The sequence below is a fragment of the Pseudonaja textilis genome, chromosome 4, assembly GCF_049901715.1.
Source record: "Pseudonaja textilis isolate UNSWEBS1 chromosome 4, rPseTex1.2, whole genome shotgun sequence".
NCBI lineage: Eukaryota > Metazoa > Chordata > Lepidosauria > Squamata > Elapidae > Pseudonaja > Pseudonaja textilis.
In genome coordinates, this window is record NC_141993.1 from 60,090,234 (window position 1) to 60,114,895 (window position 24,662).

General features: G+C 33.4%; 1 protein-coding gene across 3 annotated transcripts in view; it reads left to right on the forward strand.

Moving 5' to 3' along the window:
• Window positions 1-24,662, forward strand: part of PXYLP1 (2-phosphoxylose phosphatase 1) — a 42,674-nt gene that overhangs the window by 14,513 nt on the left and 3,499 nt on the right. For 2 of the 3 annotated variants that reach the window (XM_087933196.1, XM_087933197.1), the window contains exons 2-5: window positions 2,351-2,475; window positions 8,742-8,903; window positions 12,136-12,262; window positions 22,582-22,721. In XM_087933196.1, coding sequence (XP_087789322.1) covers window positions 2,397-2,475; window positions 8,742-8,903; window positions 12,136-12,262; window positions 22,582-22,721 — 508 coding nt within the window. In that variant the 5' untranslated portion in view covers window positions 2,351-2,396. Of the gene's footprint in view, window positions 1-2,348; window positions 2,476-8,741; window positions 8,904-12,135; window positions 12,263-22,581; window positions 22,722-24,662 lie in introns of all 3 variants that reach the window. The other variant, XM_026701507.2, reaches the window with a different exon arrangement.

Sequence of the window (24,662 nt, forward strand, 5' to 3'; positions counted from 1 at the left end):
AGTGGTGTCCCCCAAGGCAGTGTTCTAGGACCAACCCTCTTCATATTCTACATAAATGACCTCTGTGATCATATTAAGAGCAACTGCGTTCTCTTCGCTGATGATGTAAAGCTATTCAACACCACAGACAATACTGCTATCCTTCAAAAAGACCTTGACTATGTATCAGAATGGTCAAACAAATGGCAACTTCAAATCTCAACAAATAAATGCTCTGTCCTATATATTGGCAAAAGAAATCAGAAAAGAAAATACAGGCTTAATAGACAAGACCTTGTTGATGATCCAAACTGTCAAGGATCTTGGAGTACTCATCTCTAATGAACTAAGTGCTAGAGCCCACTGTAACTACATAGCCAAAAAGGCATTAAGAGTTGTTAACCTAATCTTACGTAACTTTTTTTCTGGTAATATTACACTAATAACTAGAGTATACAAAACATTTGCTAGACCAATAGTCGAATACAGCTCATCAGTCTGGAACCCAAATTACGTATCTGATATTAACACAGTTGAGAAAGTCCAGAAATATTTCACAAGAAGAGTTCTCCACTCTTCTACTCGTTGCAGAATACCTTATGCCAACAGACTTGAAATTTTAGACCTAGAAAACCTAGAACTACGCCGCCTTCGGTCTGATCTAAGTATAGGATATAAAATTATACATTGCAATGTCCTACCTGTCAATGAATGCTTCAGTTTCAACCATAACAATACAAGAGCACACAATAGATACAAACTCAAGATTAATCGCACCAAACCTGATTGCAGGAAATACATCTTCAGCAACAGAGTGGTCAATGTCTGGAATACTCTACCTGACTCTTCCCCAAACCCCAAAAAGTTTAACCTTTGTCTACTATTGACCCTTTCCTAAGAGGTCTGTAGGGGGCGTACATAAGCACACCAACGTGCCTACTATCCCTGTCCTATTGTTTCTTTTATTCTTTTTATATGTATCCATGTGTTCATAACTATGTTTTTACTTATACCTATTATCTTGTAAGCAATTGACAAACCAAATAAAAAAATGTTGCTTCAGTATGTATTGAATTTAAAATTCCGTAGTACTCAGCTAACATATATTAGAAGGTAACCAAGTTGAAAATCATTTGTGTAAACTGTTCAATCACATAAATAAGTTTCTCTAGTAATGTGTTATGTATCTACTTTAACTTTATATATTTGAATAATTAGGTAATCTTTTGTATGTTTTCTTTTCTGGAAAACTTCCTTATCATAACAGACTTTTAAATGTTTGTCCTATGTGTTTTAACATTATTTAATAAATATGTATGTTTTGCACTCATTGTATGGCTGTTAATGTTCAGGTTCATGTAGCTTTGGAATGGTTTGGAAAAATGTTGAATGAACTCATTAATCGTCAGTATGTAGATTTGTAAATATTTATGCAAATAGAATAGAATAAAAAGTTTATTGTAGTTTAACTAATCAGCATACATTAAAATAAAAATTCATTCAGTTCTCAAAAGATAACCATTATGCATTTGTAACATTTTACTGTTCATTTCCTACTGTTCATTTCCTGTAGTTCTCATTGTGTTTTCTTTAAAATTTAGATAGCCTAGTTTAGCGTAGAACTGATTTAAAAAATCAGTTCTTGAGTTTATTTTTGCAAAGTGGCTTTTTCACTCCTTACCCCAGCCTCACAATCCAAATCACCAGTACTTCAGATAAAGTGAAAAGCATTTATTCATGAAGGATAAGTTTTGTATAGGGTACAGAAACAAGTGATACATACATTCAATATATATCATGTGAATGTATGGGTTACATTACCCCCTTTCTCAGTTGAATTTGTATCTTTATAGTTGCAAGTGTTTCGAGTTCTTCCAGAATACAACCCCTATTGCTTATTTTGTGGTTTAAGCTAGTTTTTGCAAGTAAAAAACAAATGTCTTTGGATAAAAAGAAAACTTAGTTTTCTAAACTTCAAAAGAAGTATGAAAGAAAGCATGGATACCATGCTAAAATGTTAATGTCACCTTTATTAAATTTTAATTTTTAATATGCTTTAAGTTTTAATATGCTTTAATATGCGTTAATATGCATTAATAAAGCATTTATTAACAATGAAGCATAGCATTACAGGTAACAATGATACCTTGCAAACATGACTTAAGAAACTTATCAAATATAGCAACATGGAGAGTGATAATGTACTATAAAAGTTACCTGGAGAATTCTTAAGATATATATATATATATATATATATATATATATATATATATATATATATATATATATATATATATATATATATATATATATTTCATAAATATGAATATATTAGAATTAATATTTACAATATTTATACTTATATTTTCAGAGTATGCTGGAGGTAAAACCATGAAGAAATAGTGGAAAGAAGAATAATGTTTTTCCGAAATCGTTTTCTGTTTCTGTTGGCTTTAGCTGCCTTATTAGCCTTTTTGAGCCTTAGCCTCCAATTCTGTAAGTATAATTTTAAATCATAGCTAAGATTTATAAATACCATGTTCTTTTTATTGCATTTTAATGTATGTGTAGGAAGTAAAATCAAAATGTCAGAATGATTGTGTATGCAACATGAGAACTCCTTTTCTGCTTTATAAAAATGACACAAATGACACAATTTTGAACATATTTTAAACAAACTGATATTAATTATAACTGCGGGCTGAAAATGATTGATATGTTTGATATGTAATAACAAAGGAGGAAGGAAAATTCTTTTCCCCCTCACTTTCTGCAAAATATTTAGTTTATTTCATATGTATAGATTTGAAAAACAAATGCAAATTATTCGTTACTTTTCTCATATTGGAATTTTTTAATAATTACATAATTAAAATATGAGCATCAGACTAATTTTCAAATACAAGAGCATGATTTTAAAAAAGGAAAGAGATAAAGCATACTTATATTTGCAAGGTTCTATTACCAAATCCAATTGTAATATTTTTTTAATTTTGATGTAGGGTTGATTTCTTGGTCTGATCAACCTCTTGAGGCTGGTTGTTTTATGCTTTACCTACTCCTTTTCTCCTACTAATGTGAATGAGTTTGTATAGGTGTGTCTATCTGCGATATTTACACATAATTTAATTCCTTTTTCATTGTTTGAGCTTAAGCAGTGTTTTTCTCCTCGGTGTTTTGGTAACAGGTACCTCAGTGCCATCCTCTTTACATTTCACAGACTGTCACCACATCATAGTTAGCGATGGAAGATCATTACATATGAATAGCCCTAAACCACAGCCACTCAATTTTGTCAGAACCTATAGCCAAAACCTGTTCTTCCCCACCTACCTCCAGGCACTGGGAAAATATCTTGATGACAATATCTTTGAATGCTGGAAACTAGCAAAAGTCTCAAATTGTGGTCACATGACTTTAGAAATGCTGCAACCAGTCATAAAAGTGACCGGTTGAAAGTTAACAACATGACAACATGACAGGGATACTGCAACCATTCATGGTTATTTCTGGTAGTGATTGATGGTGGTGCTTTTTAGGCCCCAAGTTAGTTGTTAAATTCAAATGCTTAAATACCAAAGGACAACTGTTGAAAAACCAACTTGGCCCACACTGCATGGTCCCAAACATTTTTCAAGTGTTCTTTCAGACTGTTTTATTTTCCAAAAGCTTGAAGTAGACACAAAACTTTTCTAAACCTAATCCTAATTGATCAGATGGATCAGATTGAAGAGGCAAAACAGTTAGAAACCTTGGAAGAATCTCACATCATATTGTGCTTCAAAGTACATAAAAATGGAAAATTGGAATAAATCAAAATGGAGACCTAATTTCAATGTTCAAGATACATTCAGAATTCTACATATAAAGACCTATAGCTAATATCTGTAGAAAGTTACCAAAGAATGCAAATGGCAAAAAAGAGAGAGAGAGAGCTTATTTTAGCTATGCGATTAATAATGAGGGGTGGGTGGGAATGGAAAGAATGAGTTTGCTACTTGGAGAAGATAGATAAGATAGTTAATAGATGGTGAGGAAAGTGTTTCTACCATGAATAAATTTAAGGATTCAGAAATAGCTCAGTTATGTCTGAAGACCTTGAAGAACTTAATGGATACAACTGTGGAGTGCTTTGAGAAACCATATAGTGCCAAATGATTGGTGTAGGGTGCATGTTCCTATCTTCAAAAAGGGAATAAAAAAAGGACCTGGATAAAAAGGCATGTCACCTTCGTATTAGTCCTTTGCAAACTTCTGGTACAATCTGTTAAGTAGGTGGTTTGTGACAATTTAAAAAAGAATGCATTATTTAGCAGAACCCAACATGAATTTATCAAGAAAAAGTTGTACAAAAGAATCAGGTTTCCTTTTCTTTTTGATAAAGTGCTGTTCAAAGAACCATAGAAAAGTGTACAGTGAAGATGGTAAAATGTGGGTTGTATACATGCAACTATTATATGGATATGCGCCTGATTTTACCATTGTACCGAACAAATATACATCAGTGACTTGTATAAAGCTGGATTAAAATGTCAAATGGCATATTGCAGAGCTCTGTTCAAGGCAAAAGAAAAGTAGTTTTTCAGAATAACGAGCAATAACTTTTACTCATAGCAAAACACACTTAAAACATGGGCTATTCTTTTGGGAATGTGAATCTATTAATTAGTTCAGCAGATACTATTTACTAAAAATAAATAAAAGTCTTATGTTTAAATGTCTGTTACATATTAATGTTAAGAAGCCCATATTAGGTAAGATACCATGATTGAGTTCTAATGTATAAATGTGTTTTTAAGTTTAGTTTAGTTTATTGTCATTGCACCTCGTACAACGAAATCAAACAGCATCTTCAATGCACATCATGACCATGATCATGAAAATAAACACATACAGACATCCTTCACCCTTCACACATTGAACCGAAAACACCTAACACAGCACCAGCAATGCACTACACAGCAGAATTCAAAAGAGCTACTGCCCTGGGATAGAAGCTGTTTTTCAGCCTATTTGTCCTTGCTTTTATTATTCTGTACCGTCTGCCAGATGGTAATAGTTTAAAAAAAAGGGTTCCCAGGATGAGATGGATCTTTGAGAAGTTTTGAACTTTCTTAAGGCATCGGGAGCTATAAAGCTCTTCCAAAGAGGGGAGAAGGCAACCAATGATCTTCTGGGCAATGACATTAACCCTCTGGAGTGCTTTGCAAACCATACTGAAGTGCAGTATGTTAAAATGCTCTCTATGGTGCAGCGGTAGAAGGTCACCAGCAGTTATTGTAAAATACATGCCATCTTTGCAAACATAAGAGTTGTGCACAATATAAGTATACATTCAAGTATCGTTGCCTATGACGTGTGTGTGTGTATGTTAGAGGGAGAGGGAGAAAGAGAGAGAATGATTGAAACTGATAAATCATTTGGACTATTTTAATGTCTGGGATGAATTTGTTTTTGTCCACAAAGAATGGAATTATTTAATGTGTACTTTTGAATAAATATTTAGATTTCTTCATGTATACCATCATGCATTCCTCATAATATAAAGGCATCTGTTCAGGACAAAATTAAGCTCTTGGTAAAAGGTCACTTATAAACGTTGTATAAAGAAAGGAACTCTTTGTCATTATATATATGAAAGATGATATACTATTTTAGTTTTAGTAACATAGGTGGTATGTATGATGACCTTTACAGAAGAAAAAATAAATCTGAAGAAACATTGCTACTGAAACAGACACATTGTTACTATAATTATTTGTTTGGATTTTCTGAAATCTCTGATAGCATTGGGGTACTTTGATGGTATAGAGAAAAATAAGGAGGATAAATCTCAAAACAAATACATGAAGGAAAAGTGAATAAGTCTGAATCAATCTAGAAAATTGTGATTTGATAGAGATTCAATTCTCAAAAACAAAGGTAAGAATTTAAAGGACATAAAAGCAGTTTATGAAATATATGGGATGTAGAGGAAGTAAAGATTTTCAAGGCTAGAAAGTTATATTATAGAAGCTGGATTTAGCTGTTTCCTTTTCTTTAGCTTACTATTTCTTATTTCTTTTGTGCTTTACATAACATTTTTTATTCAGGAAGGAGTGTGGGGTATATACATGTATAGTGTGCATATTCTCTTGAGGGTGCACTGTGATGAGCACTTCTCCTGGGAGAAAGATCACCCTAAGACAACAGATGACAAGGTTATAGGCATTGTTTCTTTGGAAACACTGCCAAATATGTTATAGTTGAAGGCCTTTAAAAGTCAAACCTTAACGCTGTTTACCTTAGGCCATTTCAGACACCTCTGTTCTCAGACGAAAATCAATATTATGGACTTACTGTTGTACTCATAAATGAAACACAGCTGTGGTCCAATAGGTAATAATTCACTCTTAAAAGCCAGTGGTTTGGAGGGTTTTTAAATCCAATTTAATCAAGAACTAGTACTCTTTTCTTGCACTAGGGTAAGCAGGAAAATAAGTTCTCAAAGTACAAAATATTAAAATTTACTAATATTGCTTCAGTAGATTCATCATTCTTAAGCTTTGCAAATGTTTAATGAGAGTCTTAGACTTAGAGCTATATATAATTATTTTTCCATCTTCTTACTAGTCAATTTCATTGGTACGTACATAAGATCATTGTAAAGGGCAAGTTTAAATATGAAAACCCTGTTATTGTTAGCCTATGTCATTGTACAATGTACAATCAACATAGACCCTTGAACAAATGTTATAGAGGTAATTAAAAGGAATGGCTGGAATGTGATTTGGAGTTTGTTTTCTTGTTACTTACGTGTTGAGGATTGAAATTCCTGTGTTGTTATATTTTCACGAATAGATTTAATATGAAATATAACAATACCTGATTTTAAGCTTGGGGGAAAGAACTCTTGATCAGTAACACCTCAAGAAGGATATTTTCAAATAAGCAATAATAGATTTTAGTTGAATGCAGATGTTAGAATGCATAATTACCATACGTATTCTTTCTAGGCCATTGTTTCTGTGGAATATTTTCTTCTTCATAGGACAATGATAGTAACAGAAATTTCACATGTATTTAAAGAACCACTCAGTAACAATTTAGGCCCATGTTTCGGTACTATCAGTTTTATGGAAAGAATATGAGCTATGATTCAGTCAGGTGAGTAGTTAATAAGGGGAGTGAAGCTCATTTTTTTAGCTCACCATTCCTCAACTTTACACCTTCCAAACATGAAAAGTGCTAAAGTTTGGGGAAAATCTGATCTATCCCTATCAAATAAATCTAATTTATGATGCCAGATTGGGAAACAGCAGAATACATTTCCACATAATCTTTCCAGAAAATTTCCTATACTCTTTATCATGCTCAGTATAACAGTCTGAACATGTCTTTCTATGACATTTCTCAATTGCACAGGTTAGCAAAAGAGATAGTTCAGAATTTGAGCAAAACATTACACTTTTTCCCTCTGTTTACACATAAGAGAAATAGTCTCGTAGGAAAATATTTTAGCAGCACTTTTTATAAATAACTGCTGATGGATGGAAGAGTTAAAATTTCTTTTTCCATTCTTGCAGAACTTTTCTAGTGTATCTTTTTATGTTTAAAGCCAATGAAAATTTATCATGGGTCCTGTAAACAAAGTCTGCTGTGTACTTTCTCAAGTTTGTAAAAGTGCTTTGAAATAGTTTGGTTGCGCAAAACTGAAAGAATCTACTGTGTTTAAGGCTAACATTCAGGAAAAAATATTTTCAGAGTTTTAAAGTCGAAAGAAAAAAAGGGAATGGATTTGCTTCCATGTCTGATTTTTTTTGGTAAATATTAAAGATTTTTCTTCAATATCTTACCCTTTAGTTATTTTAGTATTAATTGCATTTGCTATACAAATAACTGTTCTTAATTAAAACCAAAACAATGGATGGATTGTTGAATGGATAAAAAAAGGGATGAACATATGTACAGCTCAAGAGATTCCATTTTTATTTTATATTGTTTCTTTTATTTTTCAGAAGTGATTATACTGAAAGCATAGTGCACATATTGTATGCATAATGTAAGGTGGGGCAAAATTAGGATAAACAAAATCTATGACAAAATGCTGTTTTCAGTAGTAAGGTAGTTTTAATACTCTAAAGAATAATATTTATTAGGCTAAACTAGAAGATGGGTATGTTTATTTTTTCTTGTCTCTTCATATCATGTTTTATATATATAATATGCTGTATGTATTAAAGATAATTCTAGAAAAATAATTTATTTCAAAGGATTTTCTTTTGAAGGCAGAATAGAATTTAAACATATTTAGGAAAGCTGAAATGGATTGTCATTGAAAATTATATTTTCTAAGAAAACATAATTCAATATACAGTACATGAAATAGCAATGTTAGAGCCTTAGACAATTTATTGCTTATGCTTTTAATTAAAACCGTGTAATTTTATTTTACTGGTTGCTTTGTTAACAGAATTTTGTTTAGTTACTATTTCTCTTACACTGTCTGCATTTAACCCAAATCTGTTATAAAGATCAAAAGCAATGCATAATGAAAAGATTGTTTTGCTGATGAATACCACTACATATCATCTACTAAGAAATCACTAATTAACGTGATGTAGAAATACATTTTATATTAGAAGTCTAGTATAAGAAGTATAGAAGTCTATTTCCTGTTTCCATATTTATTTCATATTTATTTACGTATTTTGAATTATGCAAATAAATAATTTAGCACTAGACTAAAAAGTATCAACTGATGTTGGTTATTTATATTTTAGTACACTTGATTCCTGTTAAGCCAATTAAAGACGATGGTTTGCATTCCAAGAATCGAAAGAGAATAATGCCTAATCCACTAACAGAGCCACCTGCTATCGATCCTATTTATGAAGCCCAGTTTTATTGTAATGTTCCCAGCATCTCTGAACGCAGTATGGAAGGTAACTATGCAATTTTGTTGTTGACTGCTCTTTTATTGTTATTTGCTTAATTCTATTGCAGTTCTGAAACATTGCGAATAGAATGTTCTCACATTCCAAACAGAAAGCATCATTTAACAAAAAAGTAAAGGCAACCTACTAGCTTAAGCTTAAATGGAACAGCTGCTCAAATATAATTTTCTCCCTCTCCCACAGGACTGATTTAGTCATGTCTTGCATTTAAAATCCTTAGAAGCTGTAAGTAGAATGAATGGTTTTTATAGAAAAGCATGAAATCCTTAGAAGCTGTAAGTAGAATGAATGGTTTTTATAGAAAAGCATGAAGCTTCTGAATCTGATCTGCAAGAATCAGAAAATGGATTTTAAAAATATTAGCCTAATTAGCACTATTATTTTTATGTAGTACACAGTCTCCATTGGATCTGTACATCATACAGAAGTTTTATACAGTGCTGGTAAATAGGTTTGTTTTTTTTTTGATTACCTATTTGGCAGAAGTGGTATTCAGCAGGTTCTGAACAGTTCTGCAGAACCGATAGTGGAAATTTTGAATAGTTCAGAATACTACCACTTACTGGCCCCGCCCCCATCTATTCTCTGCCACCTGAGTCCCAGCTGATTGTCTGGGTCTTCTTTTGTTACCCTGCAAAGGAGAACGGAGCTGGAAAGCAGGTTAATGGGTGGGGAGGGAATGGGATTTTGGAGTAACCATCACCCAGGGGTAGGGTGGGAATGGAGATTTTACAGTATCTTTTCCCTACCATGCCCACCAAGCCACACTCACCAAGCCATGCCCACTAATCCAAGCCACGCCACCAAGCCACACTCATAGAACTGGTAGTAAAAATGTTTGAATCCCACCACTGCTATTTGGTAATCCAAACTTTTCCATTGTAGTTTCCTATGTTCAGATCAGGGTTCTTCCCCGTAAATCAGTTAAAATGTCTAGTCCAGCTGAAAAGTAAAATGGGTATATATTTATCATCACTACCAATTGCCTCTGTTCTGGCTTATAGTCAGAGGACTTTCTCAGTATCACCAGGCAACCAATCAATAGCTCTATCCATTGGCTTGTCAAAATTCACCCCCTCCTCCTTTCACCCCTCCCCCTCTCTTTTCCTGGCACCAGCTGCCTGGTACAAAAGAAAGAAGATGGCGGGAGAAAGGAGCTTTTCATCCAGAGCAATGACCTGCATCAGCCCAAATTATTGACACCCTGAAGCACAGCTGTGACAGAGAATATAAGTAGGAGTTGCATGAAATTTATGCTATTTTAATATCCAGTACCCTTATTAGCTGCTTTTTATACGATAACCAAAGTTGATGAAGCAGACTGGCATCCTGGAATCATTGTGCTTGAAACCATAGAGAAAAAGTTCTCTCTCTCTTCCTTAATCATACACAGAACCACCACAAATACTTCCTTAAAAATAGTTTTTATTCCATTTAAAATAATAATAGAAAAAAGCAAAGGAAACAAGAATTCAAGCATTATACAAAAAAAACCCCATACACCCAACAATCATAACAGATGTTTAAAGATATTAGTGAAAATAAAAGGAACAGAAAAAATTAAAAGTATAAATACGCTGTTAGAACAATAAACAGTTCCAATTCTATATACAATCATCGAATATAGTTCATTATTCTCATTTATATTATAACTCAAACATAAATAAAATTCTTATGTCTTCTCACCACAAATATTTGTCAGCTGCTATTTGGGATCAGCTTGGAGACCTCACCATTTTAGGGAGAGAACCTGGTTTGAAATAACTTTCTTGTACTCTGCTGAATGGCCCTTGTCTCGGCTTGTTGGCTGCCTTAGGAGATAAAATACTAAGTAAAACTGAGGAATAGGTTGGGAAAAAGATGAAGGCAATACTTTTTTTAATTATTATTTTTATTTTATTATAAATAGAAAAAGCAACATATTCAATATCCATATAGACAGTGTGTTGCCTGGTTACAATTCCTTTGAACAATATTTAGCATCATAAGATGATGATATGCTCTAGATATAATCTTATAGTATCAGTGCTTTTCCTTCATAATATTAATACATATTAATTATTAATACTAATTAGAATTAATAATAGCTTACAGTAATCAATCATAATGATAAAAGTAATCTTTCTCTTATAATTTTAAAGTTCTAACTTCTATTTCTCTTATTTAATCATCAGTAGAACAAATCCCATATCTCAAAATATTCAATGTCTTCCTTTTCTTTAATTTCAAGAGTTAGTCTACTCATTTCTGTACATTCTAAAATTTTAAATTATTTTTTCTGTAGGGATCTCCTCGCATTTTCAGTGTTGCGCAGACACGATTCTGGCTGCTGTTAACACATGTACTATTAAGTACACATTCCTTTTATTGTATTTTTCATTACTGTATGGAATGCCCAAAAGAAATATTTCTGGTTTTAAATCTATATGTTCCTTTATCATTTTTTCTATTCAGGTGTGTATTTTTGTCCAAGATTTTTTTGCTTTTGGACACATCCACCACATGTGGTAGTATGAACCCGGGATCTGGTTGCACTTCCAACACTTGGCAGGCATATCTTTAAACATCCTGGCTAATTTTGCTGGAGGGAAGTGCTGTCTATAAAACATTTTGTATAAATTTTCTTTATATACAGTGGACATTGTTAGTTTATAGTTTATGTCCCACAATTTTTGCCATTTATCAGATTCTATAGACTGCCCCCAAATTTTGGCCCATGCAGTAATGGTTTCCTTTCCTTGCTCTTCTTCCATTCTAATACTCAGTAAATAATTATAGAATTTTTAAATTAATTTCTCCTCTGGTGCTGTTAAAATTTAATCCAGTTCTGTTGGTTCTTTATGTAAACCATATATTTTAGCATCTTTTTTATATCATATGGCCACCATATTAAGTCTATTCTTTGTTTATTCAATTCCTGCTTGTTTTTCAAATTCCTCTTCTCATTCAGAATATCTTTATATTTTATTATTTTTCCCATATCATTACATTTGGGTATGTCAGTGCCTCCATCATGAAGAGCCAGGCTGATATTTTCAAATATTGTTTTTCCTTGATTTTTGCCCATAATTAAAACAAGACGTTTTCAACTGTTACAATTGTTCAGTGCCAATGTTGTATGTTTAACTAAAGGTGTAAATGTATTGTACATTCTTGGAGTTCAATTGGAATTCTAAAAGGAATCTCTATTATGAGTATATTCTTGCTCTTTTTCTTCTAGGTCATGGACCTCACTATTTTAAACTGATATCTGTTCATGTACTAATTCGCCATGGAGACCGATATCCTCTGTATGCCATTCCCAGAACAAAACGGCCAGACATTGACTGTACATTAATGCCTAACAGGTAACATTTCTGTATTATACTAATGCTTTGTATATTTTATTTCTGCACAAATAATGTTAATGCCTGATCAAAATTCATAATCATTTTTGAATAGATTGTCATCAGTTTAAGCACAGAAGTACAAACTTTTTTAAAAAAGGATTCTTTCACACTTTACTTCTATAGTGCTCTGCATATTCATTCACACAATATTGATAAGCTTATCTTCCTTATCTTCCTTTCTCTCTCTGTCATTCTATCATTTCTTCCACTTCCCCCAAATTGGTAGAATTTTCACAGAGATGATTCACAGCTGTAGAAAATATTTTAATCATTTAATCTTTAATGCACTTGGATTTCAGCTGATTGGAAAGCATAAAGCTGCCTTTCTGGTCTTCCTCCAATTAGTGCTAAAAGCATTTGTTGATAAGTGGGTGGATTTGTTAATACTTAACCATATTATATTGATTTTATATTCTAGTCATTTTATTCATAAGTAGAGATGATCTTACCATTAGGCTTACAATTTAAAGATGTAATGACGAAAAGAAAATAGTATCAATATTATCAATTCTAACATCTTAGATTTTCATAATTGGTGAAAAGGGTGTTGCGTTATCACATTTAATATAAGAGAAGTTTGATGGAGGAATAGTTGCCAGAAGAATAACACATTAAAGAGTAAAAATTAATTTAAGATTATTTTAAGATGACAGAAGCCAATCATTTACTTGTTCATTCATTCTACTAGGGTTTTTCATTTTTAAGGTAGCATATTATGCCAATTCAGTAGAAAATATTCATTTCAATGGATGTTTTAATTTGAAGTTATGAAGAAGCTAGATATTTTAGCAGAATGACAATCCAAAACCAGAATAACAATTACAAATAAACTAAGATTATTTTCAAACTTGAAGGATTCTGCAAGGAAGAGTGGAAAAATAATTCCAAAGATAAGAATAGAAATAGTCTTATCTGATTATATAATAACTTTAGAAGCTATTATTTATGTCAAAGGAGATGATACCAAGTACTGATTGAAAAAAGGCCAAACATTGCACCCGACATATTTATACTGTTTTCTTGCCTTGAATCTGTAAATAACTGTTCATAAATAGAATGCATTATTTGAGCAATATTATGTTTAATATTGTAACATGTAAATATTGTGTCTGTTTCTGTTTGTTCTATCTCAGTCAGTATTCAGAAGTATCTCAACATTTTCATACAATTGAAAAAGTAAAATCATTTAAGAGAGAACTAGAACTCACTAACCTTTTGTGATAAACACATTTTCTCAAATAGAATGCTGCTATGCTGAAGTGAGCCATGCATAATAAATTTTTCTAGGATAGCCTTACTGGTGAATAGAAATAAATTGAATTGGCTCTAGTAAGCAATTACATTTTGTAATAAGATAAGTGATGAATAAGTTGTTAATTGCACTGATTGGATTTTTAATGAACTTACTCTAGGGAATGAAATATTAATTGAAGAGAGATAATTCAAAGCCATTTGGACATTTTATAGAACATGACAACCACAGTTCTAAAAATATCTAATACAATAGTGCTAGAAAAAAATCCAAAGTTGTCATAGGCATTCTATGATAATATTAATTGAATCACTATTTAAGTTCTTCTATAAAGTTGAAAAGTAATAAAGCCAAAGCCAGCAAACCACATTGTAGACTTACAGTGTAACTGTTATTTATACAAAGTTCTTTTGTTCTATGTAAAATTATTACAAAACAATATTGAGTTTATGTCTCCTAATTTAGCTATTATCCCCATGTAGTTGCTATTCTGACAGTGCAGTTGTGTGAGATTAGATGAGTGCTGTCCATATAATTTATGGTTCATGAAACATTTAGCCATTCTAAAAGTGTCGTATGTGAAGTGAGTTTGAATATTCATAAATGGTCGTGATTTCTTTGTTCATTAATGAATCTTTTTTCATACCAGTACATACTTATATGTCTATCACACAGCTATGTTATTCAAAGCAGAAAAAAAGATAGAAATATAATCAAATCTGCAGCATTTACTATTGCCCTTTGATCCTTGCATGTTATCCTTTCAACCACTATATCTATATGCTGCTTCATGTATTCATTTTTGAGGATATCCCATACAACAGCAAACAACAACCTTCTTGGTTTTCCACTTGGTTTCTCTTAATCCAGTTACTCATTTTTTATTTGTTTTTTATTTGATCTTTATTTATTCTTTGTATGCGACTTATCTCTTACATTTTTGTTTTGTTTTTTATTGTTCATATTTGCAGTCAGTCCACATTAGTTCAGCACCATTTGTTCTTGGCTTTATCTCTTGTTTTACCATACACATTTCTTAATTACATTATTCTCCTTACAGAGTTTCTCCTTACATAACAGGTTGTCATTTACTTTCAACAAAGTAGGTAGAAACAGCCATTTTCACTTTTTTAAAATTTATTTCCAGTTTTCCCAATTTTAGACAGTGTACTTGCTCTTATTTTTGCCATTTATATATTGTATATGACTTCTTTCACTCTGTTTTCTCCATCAACATGGAAGAGAAGATTTTGGAGTTGATGAGAATGGAATAAGTTGACAAATAAGGAAACCAGATCAAGACAACAACTTCCTTTATCATTGCCAATGTTGGGGGAGGCAGGAATGGCACAAAAAAAGGAGAAAGTAAAAGTCCTAGGATCTGAATTGGATTCACTGGTTATTAATTATTTAGAAATTGTGTCTATTTTTTCTAATTCAATCCACTATCATCAATAACTGGTTATACAGTAACTAGTAATTTCCAAGATTCTGAGAAGATTTTTTTTCAAGGTAAAAACCCTTGTAAGATAAATACTGGAAAATCCCGTGGATGCATTCAGCAAGGATTTGACTAACAAGTGGATGAGAGGCATAGAAGGAGGAAAGCGGAAATCTTAACTCCATCCTGGAATGAGAGCAGCTTTTGTGGGAGAAAGTTTACTGGGCAGAGAATTCCTGATTTTATGATAGAATAGAATAGAATAACAGAGTTGGAAGAGATCTTGGAGGTCTTCTAGTCCAACCCCCTGCTTAGGCAGGAAACCCTATACTATTTCAGACAAATGGTTATCCAATCTCGTCTTAAAAACTTCCAGTGTTGGAGCATTTATAACTTCTGGAGGTAAGTTGTTCCACTGATGAATTGTTCTAACTGTCAGGACATTTCTCCTTAGCTGTAGGTTGCTTCTCTCCTTGATTAGTTTCCACCCATTGCTTCTTGTCCTGCCCTCAGATGCTTTGGAGAATAGCTTGACTCCCTCTTCTTTGTTGCAGCCCCTGAAATATTGGAATACTGCTATCATGCCATACCTAGTTCTTTTTTTCATCAAACTAGACAGACAATTCCAGCAACTGTTAAATGAGGATGGGCTCCTAGTGGATAGTGACTGGTTGGTTGGCAGAGCAGCATTGGTTGGATTGGCTTTATCAACTTTTAATTAATGTATGTTGTAGAAAAAGGACAGAGTAGACAGCAGGCATTATAGCTCCAGATTTGGTACAGGGGGTGGATAGACTATTTAAGCCATGTGGAGCCATGTGGAGGGATATGCAATTTGGGAGTACCTGGTAGAGGAAAAAGGCCTGGCAGTAGGTTTTGGGTTGATTATTATATTCATCTAGGACTTTGGTGACTGGGTGGAGGGATTGAGAGGGGGGAAAGAGAGGAGAGAGAGAGAGAGAGACCTTATTTTAATTCATTCAGTCTGTTGTTCTTGCCATCTTTTATTCTTTTTTCTTTTTAAAATTATATTGTAATTACCATGTTTTGATTGTTGTGGGCTGCCTAAAATCGTTGGGAGTTTCAAGGTTACATAAAGACTTCAAGCATACAGACATCTGTGGAGTTCCTAAATTAGAAAAAGTTTCACAATTGGTATGGATAATAAATACCACAGATAACAATTGACAGTGAGGAAGTGATAAAGCGAACAGAAATAATATATAGTTTCTGATGTTAGGTGTCCATTTTAGGTCTTGTGATATGATAGAACCTAGAAATTTGAAGGTCTCAACTGTTGATACTGTATTGTCTAGTATTGTAAGAGGTGGTAGTATGGGAGGGTTTCTCCTAAAGTCTACCACCATTTCTATGGTTTTGAATGTGTCCAGTTCTAGATTGTTTTGGTTACACCACAAGGCAAGTTGTGCAACCTCCCGTCTGTATGCGGATTCGTCATTGTATCAAAAGAGACCAATCACTGTTGTGTTATCTGTAAACTTCAATATTTTAACAGATGCATCGTTTGAAATGCAGTCATATAGTATATAGGAGAAGAGAAGTGGAGAAAGCACACAGCCTTGGGGGACCCCTGTGCTGATTGTACAGGTATCAGATGTGATTCTGCCTAGTTTCACCTTCGGCTTCCTGTCTGTTAGGAAGCTTATGATCCATTTATAAGTGTGTTCAGGTACCACTAGTTGGTTTAATTTACTTAGAAGAGTGTCTGGAATGATGGTATTGAATGCTGAACTGAAGTCTACAAAGAGGACCCTTGCGTAGGTATTTGGAGATTCAAGGTGTTGTAGAATATAGTGCAGAACCATATTAACAGCATCATCTGTTGATCTATTTGCTCGGTATGCAAACTGCATGGGATCTAATAGTGGATCCATGATGGTTTTCAGGTGGGACAGCACTAGCCTTTCAAAGGTTTCATAACTGCAGATGTTAGAGCAATTGGTCTGTAGTCATTCATGTTACCTATTTCTATGACAACACAGTTGAAACACTATTTTTGTCAGTAATGAATGGCTTTAAGAACTGAACAGTGAATAAGAAAGAAGAGAGAGAGAGAAGATAGAGATACCTTGGAAAGAATGACTAAGAATACGGTGGACTTCAAGAGGCACCAATCAATCCATCCTTCTTTAAATAAAGACTAGAATAGGACTTCACAAATTGTGCGCATGTAATGCAAAGAATTATGAACCAAAAAAGTAAAGCTTTGTATTTGGCAAAATACTGGTAATGAGAAATAGAAAAAAGGGTAGCTAATGAATACAAGGATAAGAGTGATAAATGGAATGCCTTCAGAACATCTGTAGATTTTGCTGGAGATATATCAGAATGGGGATATATTAGAATATATCTACAGTGCATAGTTGTCAGGAGTCAGATTCAACTTAGGGGCACTTAAGTAGGAAACCCTGATTACATCTCAAGTGTTAATATATAAAATAAAGGGTCAGATTGCATATTTAATAATCTCCACCTTATCCTTCTATTTTATAGATATTAAAATTGAAGAGTCTTTCTGGAGCTTAAGCACACTAACAAAATACTTTTTTCATTGTGCATAGATAGCATCATCAATCTCCACACTGTTGCCTGGATACTTAATTGGCCATTCAAAAAAAAAGTTTCTTAATATGATTTTTTTTAAATGGAAAAGTAATTAACCAATGAATGTCCTTTCAGCTCTTTGCATTTCTTTCTCACCTTCAACTCCATTCTTTTTTTGTGAATACTAGCCCGCCTTGGGAAACATCTAGAATGTGGGAGTACAGGATTTTTTTTTTTTTGAAGAACCAATGCTTCCACATATTGAGGAGTAGATTTTCATGGCTGTATGTATGTTAGCATTGCTTAGATACTATTTACTGAGACATAATCAGGATGCTTTCTGACAAAAACAGTACTGGCTTTTCATGTTAATTGTAAATGCTAGTGTTTAGGATATAATATTGAAGCGTTTCTTAAACGAGCTTCAGGTTTCTAAACAATACCTTTTTATGTAATGTTTAATTGGAAATTGAAAACCCTTTTCATGTTTTTATATAGTTTTTAGAAAGTTTGTTTTAAGTTCGTAAGTTTTATTGTACTGCATACAAAAGTATACAGATTACACAGTATGATCATTATTATTACCTTTATTGTCAGAGTACAAGATGTGTACAGTGAGATTGGCTGAGCCTCCCTTCATGCACCCCCCCCAACACAACTCACAGTGAGGACAGAAGTCCCTAACCCAGTCCAATCTTATTGCACTATGTGACCTTGTTGCACAACGTGCCGGCCCCACAACTCTGTCATACTATGTTGTCATGAAATTATTTTCCATTCAGAAGTCTATCAGTCCATGGGTAGAAACTGTTTGTCAGCCTGTTGGTGCGGCTGGCTATGCTTTTATATCTCCTACCCAATGGTAGGAGAGTGAAGAAGTGCTGACCGGGATGTGATCGTGTGAGCATATAAGGTACTTCATAAAGAGCATTGAAGAATATTCTTACAAGAAGTGATGAATTATACACAAATGCATAACAAATTCGAAAATGTTGTGTATAAACAGTAACACAAAAAGAACGTTTGTTAGATTCCTATTTGTTCCAAATTATCTCTCTGCCATTTTTCTAGGTAAGAATGCAGTTACAACTTTACTTGTGTGTATGGAGCTTGATATGAAGTGCAGAATATTTCTTGATTCTTAGACTTGGTTTGGAGACAAAGCTAAATTTGATTGCATGTATGGATCACTTTGTTAAGAGATAGGAGATAATATGACTGTTAATCAGGATCTGTTAGCAGCTTTTGATATTGCTGACTGCACTAAGGACCTCGTTTATACATTGGACTACTACATTACATTAGTTCCATTCCTGATTTTGGGGAATAGTATATAGTCAATAAAACAGACAAGTTATTTATTTCAAATACAGGTAGTCCTTGACTTATGACCACAATTGAGCACGAAATTTCTGTTTTGAACTGAGACATTTGTTACATAGGTTTTGCCCCATTTTACTTTCTTGTCACAGTTGTTAAGTGAATCGCTGCAGTTGATAAGTTAGCCACATGGTGGTTAAGTGACTCTGGTTTCTCCATTGACTCTGCTTGTCAGAAGGTGATCACATGACTTGGGACAATTAAACTATGTTTCTGCAAAAATTGTGACAGATTTTTTTAAAAAATTCCACCGGGAAAAAGGAATTATATTCCTACTGCAATTAAGCTTTTTGCTTCAAATTTCCTCAACTTTTTATGGGGCAAAATTAGGCCCTTTTCCAACAGCCTAACAAAACAAGTTAGCTTTTAAAGAGCTTTTTCCTAGATATCCCAATGGTTGCTCTACTCTATTCATGAGGTTAGAATAGAATAGAATAGAGAACAGAGAATAGAGAATAGAGAATAGAATAGAATAGAATAGAATAGAATAGAATAGAATAGAACAGAATAGAACAGAATAGAACAGAATAGAACAGAACAGATTTGACACACGAGGAATTTGTCTTGGTGTAAATACTCTCAGTATACATAAAAGAAAAGATACATTCGTCAAGAGTCAAGAATCAAGAATCAATCATAAGCTCTTAATGATAGTCATAGAGTACAATAAGCAATCAAATCATACTAGGAAACAGTCAATATAAATCATAAGTATAAAAGCGACAAAGTTACAGTCATACAGTCACAAGTGGGTGGGGATGGGTGATGAGTGATGACAAGATTAACAGTAATAGTTAATAGACTTTGTAATAGTTGAACAGTGTTGAGGGAATTATTTGTTTAGCAGAGTGATTGCTTTCGGGAAGAAACTGTTCTGGTGTCTAGTTGTTCTGGTGTGCAAGGCTCTATAGCATTTTGAGGGAAGGAATTGAAACAGTTTATGTCTGGGATGTGAGGGGTCTGTAAATATTTTCAAATCCCTCTTTTTGACTCATGCAGTATACAGGTCCTCAATTGAAGGCAGGGTGGTAGTAATTATTTTTTCTGCAGTCCTAATTACTTTCTGAAGTCTGTGTCTGTTCTGTTGGGTTGCAGAACCAAACCAGACAGTTATAGTGGTGCAGATAATAGACTCAATGATTCCTCTGTAGAACTGTATCAGCAGCTCCTTGGGCAGTTTGAGCTTTCTGAGTTGGCGCATAAATAACATTCTTTTATGTGCTTTTTTGATGACATTTCTGATGTTAGGTGTCCATTTTAGGTCATGTGATATAGTAGAACCTAGAAATTTGAAGGTCTCTACTGTTGATACAGTGTTGTCTAGTATTGAAGGGGTGGTAGTATGGGAGGGTTGCTTCTAAAGTCTACCACCATTTCTACGGTTTTAAACTGTGTTCAGTTCCAGATTGTTCCGGTTACACCATGAGGCAAGTTGTATAACCTCCCGTCTGTATGTGGATTCGTCATTGTATCAAAAGAGACCAGTCACTGTTGTATCATCTGCAAACTTTAATATTTTAACAGATGGATTGTTTTGAGATGCAGTCATTAGTATATAGGGAGAAGAGAAGTGGAGAAAGCACACAGTCTTTGGGGGGGGGCTGTGCTGATTGTACAGGTATTGTTTCAGACAGGTATGCCATAGTAGTGGAGACATGTTATAAACAAATTGCACACCTGTGGCCTTTCCTGTGAATAGTTTCCAAGATCCTTGCTTCAACAATACAGTCAAAGTGGCGACGTAAGTAGTAGATTGGGGATATAGAATTACAAAGGAACCCGGTCAAACCATCAGGTTTTATCGGTCTGTTAGCAAACATTCAAGATACTGCCCTGCAAATTATCTAAAGCTGTGTGATATTCTAAGTACAGGTAGTCTTTGACTTACAATGACAAATGGATCTGAACTACTGTTCTAGGTGAGGCAGTTGTTAAATGAGTCACACCTGATTTTATGATCTTTTTGTCATGATCATTTACATGAATCACTGAGATTGTTAAATGAATCATGAAGTCATTAAGTGAATCCAGCTTCACACTGTGAGCTTGCTTGTCCGAAGCTGGAAAGGTCTTAAATGATGATTATGTGATGTCATGATACTGCAATTGTTGTAAATACATTGCCAAGCACCTGAATTGTGATCATATGACCATAGGGACAGTCATAAGCAGGGGTGTCAAACTCCCGGCCGTGGACTGGATGTGTCACGTGCTAGTCACGCCCATGCCTGTTTTAGCAAAGGGGGAAAAAAGTCATGATACCTCACTTGACAACAACATGACACTGCGAGTTTGACACCCCTGGTTATAAGTCACTTTTTCAGTGCTGTTGTAACCTTTGAGGATTACTAAATGAATGGTTGCAAACTGAGGAGGGCCTATGTCACTGGGCTTTCTCCCGCCTGCTTGAATGCTCTTTTATCAGCTATCTTAGAAGACACATTAAGAAATTGTTCAGCTACAGAGAAGCTTTGCATAGATCAATCAGGGAGGATGAATCATTAGGGCATATATTCTTCAATGCATGTACCATAATATTACTTTATATTTTTATAGGTTAGGTTTATTTTTTAGTTGTAAAACTAAAGGGACATTTAAAAGCTGGGTTACCTATAAACAAAATGAATAAATAATATGTTAAATATTATTCACTATTGCCTCCTGCAATAGTGAAAATCCATGGCAACTCTGACACATTTTATAAGTATTAATTTTTAGCTGCCAGGAGCCCAAGATGACATGTAATTGCAAAATACTTCTCTCTAAGCATCTAGAATCCATTGTAGTAAGGGTAACATATATGTTTTTTAGTATTATTAAAAATATGTTGTATGGTTATATTTTATGGATTTTCATTTTGCATGAGTTCTTGACTAAGTTGGTAATAAAGCCAAACTGAAACCACTTTTCAGTTAAGTAAATAATTTGTTTTAAATTGTAATTATGTGTAATAGTATCTGAAGTTAAAATGAAAGCAGTTTGGCACCACCTTGTGGTGTACAGTAGGTATTTTGAAAAATTCAGATAAGACAGTAAACACCAGATTGATTTATTTAAGGTGCTTATAATTTCAAAAAATTAAAATAATATCACATGGAAATTAAATTCATTTTAAAAAAGAGATTAACTTTTGGAATGTATAACACTAGAACTATATAACTTTTCTTATTTTATTTTAAAACATAAAGTTTACTTTTTTAAAAAAAAGTATATTAAATAAAATAAAAACATCAAAGTCTTTAAAGTGAACACCCTGAAATAGATCATATTTCATTACAATAAAATGTCCAAAACCTGAAAAATGTTAGTAAAAAGTTATTTATAGTATTAATAGAGTTATGTCTATATTAGATTAATGGGGATAATGAAAGTGTATTAATCCATATGTATTAATTACATTCATAGGGTTAACCTGTTGACTTTTATTATGTCTCTTTTGCTGCCTCAGAAAAACACAACATTTTCAGGCACAAGTGTTCATCTACATGGCTCTGTATGTCATTTTCATAAAGAGTATTTTTTTCTGAGTGGGAAGTATGCTTGTGTCGTGAAATTCTGTGAAGACTCTTAATTAAAACCCATTAATCTTTACAGCTTCTTTCATACCCTTAAATAGCTGTTTTGTTTAATCTCTTTTAGAAAGCCTTCCCATCCATTGCTTGAAGATTTTATTAGCCATATGTCTAAAGGATCAGAAGCCCAAATGGATGGATTTTTGAGCAGCTTGCCTCGTTACCCAAGCCATTCACTGTGTGAAATGGGAGAGCTTACACAGACAGGTAACTACGTACAATTGGTTTATATTCATTTCTAATAAAAATCAATGTGCTGGTGATGCTTTTATTTTTTTCTTAATTAGAGTTTTTAAAAATACTTTGCAAATATTTTAAATGCTTTTTCAGGGAGCATATCGATCCTTTCCACAGCATAATATAGTTTTTATAAGAAATTCTTATTTTTCCTCCCTTGTCTGAATAACTCTTTAAAACCAGAGTGGTTCCTGTTTTAAGCCATTTTGTATTTGACTGGTCACTTGAAAAAACTTCTGGTATAGTTATATATAAAAAGACAAACCTACCATTTGGTTTGTAATATAAAAATACAATGCTAAAGGAAAAACGGACTTAAGAAGAAAAGTAAACAAATTTTCATGCTTTAAAGACTTTGGTGAGGTTCCCTTAATTTGAATGCAGCTGTAGTCTTAGCAAAGTTCTTTAAAACAATGAGCTGTTTTTTTGCACTACAGCAGAAGTGGTATTCAGCAGGTTCTGACCAGTTCTGGAGAACTGATAGTGAAAATTTTGAGTAGATCGGAGAACCAGCAAATACCACTTCTTACTAGAGTTTACAGTATTCTTCCCCTGCCATGCCCATCAAGCCATGTTCACAGAACCAGTAGTAAAAAAAATTGAATCCCACTACTGCACTACAGTTTACAAATAGTATTACTTCTCTCCTTTCGCCTAGCTGAACTTGTTATAAATATACATAAATAATAAACATGAAGCACTAGTGTGTCCTCCTTTGTACTATGCTGTTTGGGCCTGATTTATTATCAGAAAATTTTGGATTGATCTTAGAACTTGAGTGTCAAGGTTCCAAGTAATATGTCCCCAGAATAAAAATCCAAGGCATCCATTTTTCTTTAAAATCTATTTATTAGGAACACATCAAATTGGCAAGGTCTTGGTGTAATTCTGAGTCTGAATTACACCCAGTAAAAAGCAAAAGTTTGAGAACCGCCCCCCCCCCAAGTCACAATCTCCAATCATTTGTCAGTCCACAGTGCGATGACTCCAAACTCTACCTTCCTCCAGCTGCATACACCTTCTGTGTTCCCACAGGAAAGGAATGCCAACCAGACATAACATTTTCCCCTTATCTCTATAGCCCCTCTTTCAATAGTTAGAATGTGGCGAGCCTGAAGTACTGCTAAATCCTTTTGCAAAAACCTGAAGAAAGCTAAGAAAAGAATAGACAAAGGCTACAATAAAATATGGCTACACATATGTCATCTTCAGGGTTGACATTGGGTCTCCGTCAGTAATTTATGACACATTTTTAAAATGTATTTTTAATTATTTCATTGATTAATATATTTTTATTTTGGTGAGTCTTTGTGTTTTTCTGAACTGTTTTTTTTTTAAACAGAATTGCCCTTAGAACTAAACTGCTGTAGTAATTATTTGTGAAGAAACGATATTTTTTCTTCATAGTTTGTCAAATTAAATTAGTATTTCAATAGTTCCTAAAATATTATTTATGTCTAAGTACTGATTATATGATTATGCAACTAGCAGGCCCATTTTGTTATTCTTTAGCATAATAAATTACGGTGCTTGGTGTTTGGTGCTTATTAATTAGTGTTACATAAATTTCAAAAGAGTTTTTACCTCTGATGATGGCTAATGCAATGCATCCTGTGTTGAAATGGTATATTGGATTCTGCTAAAATCTACATAAATGTTAATTGCATCCTTTGTTATAAGGGAGGAAGAAATAAATGTAGAAAATTTAAAGGAAGATTAACAGAAGAGTCAGAACAGAGAGTATGACAAATTAAAAAGAGGGAAAGGAAAATAAAATAATGTTGCTATATAAAACAAGAAAAAAGAAACCATTCTGGATGTTTTGATAATCATTTTATAATAAACTATGTAGGAGTGTTGTTGATAAGTCTGCAAACAGGAACATACCAGGGTAGTCTTATGCCCTAAGGT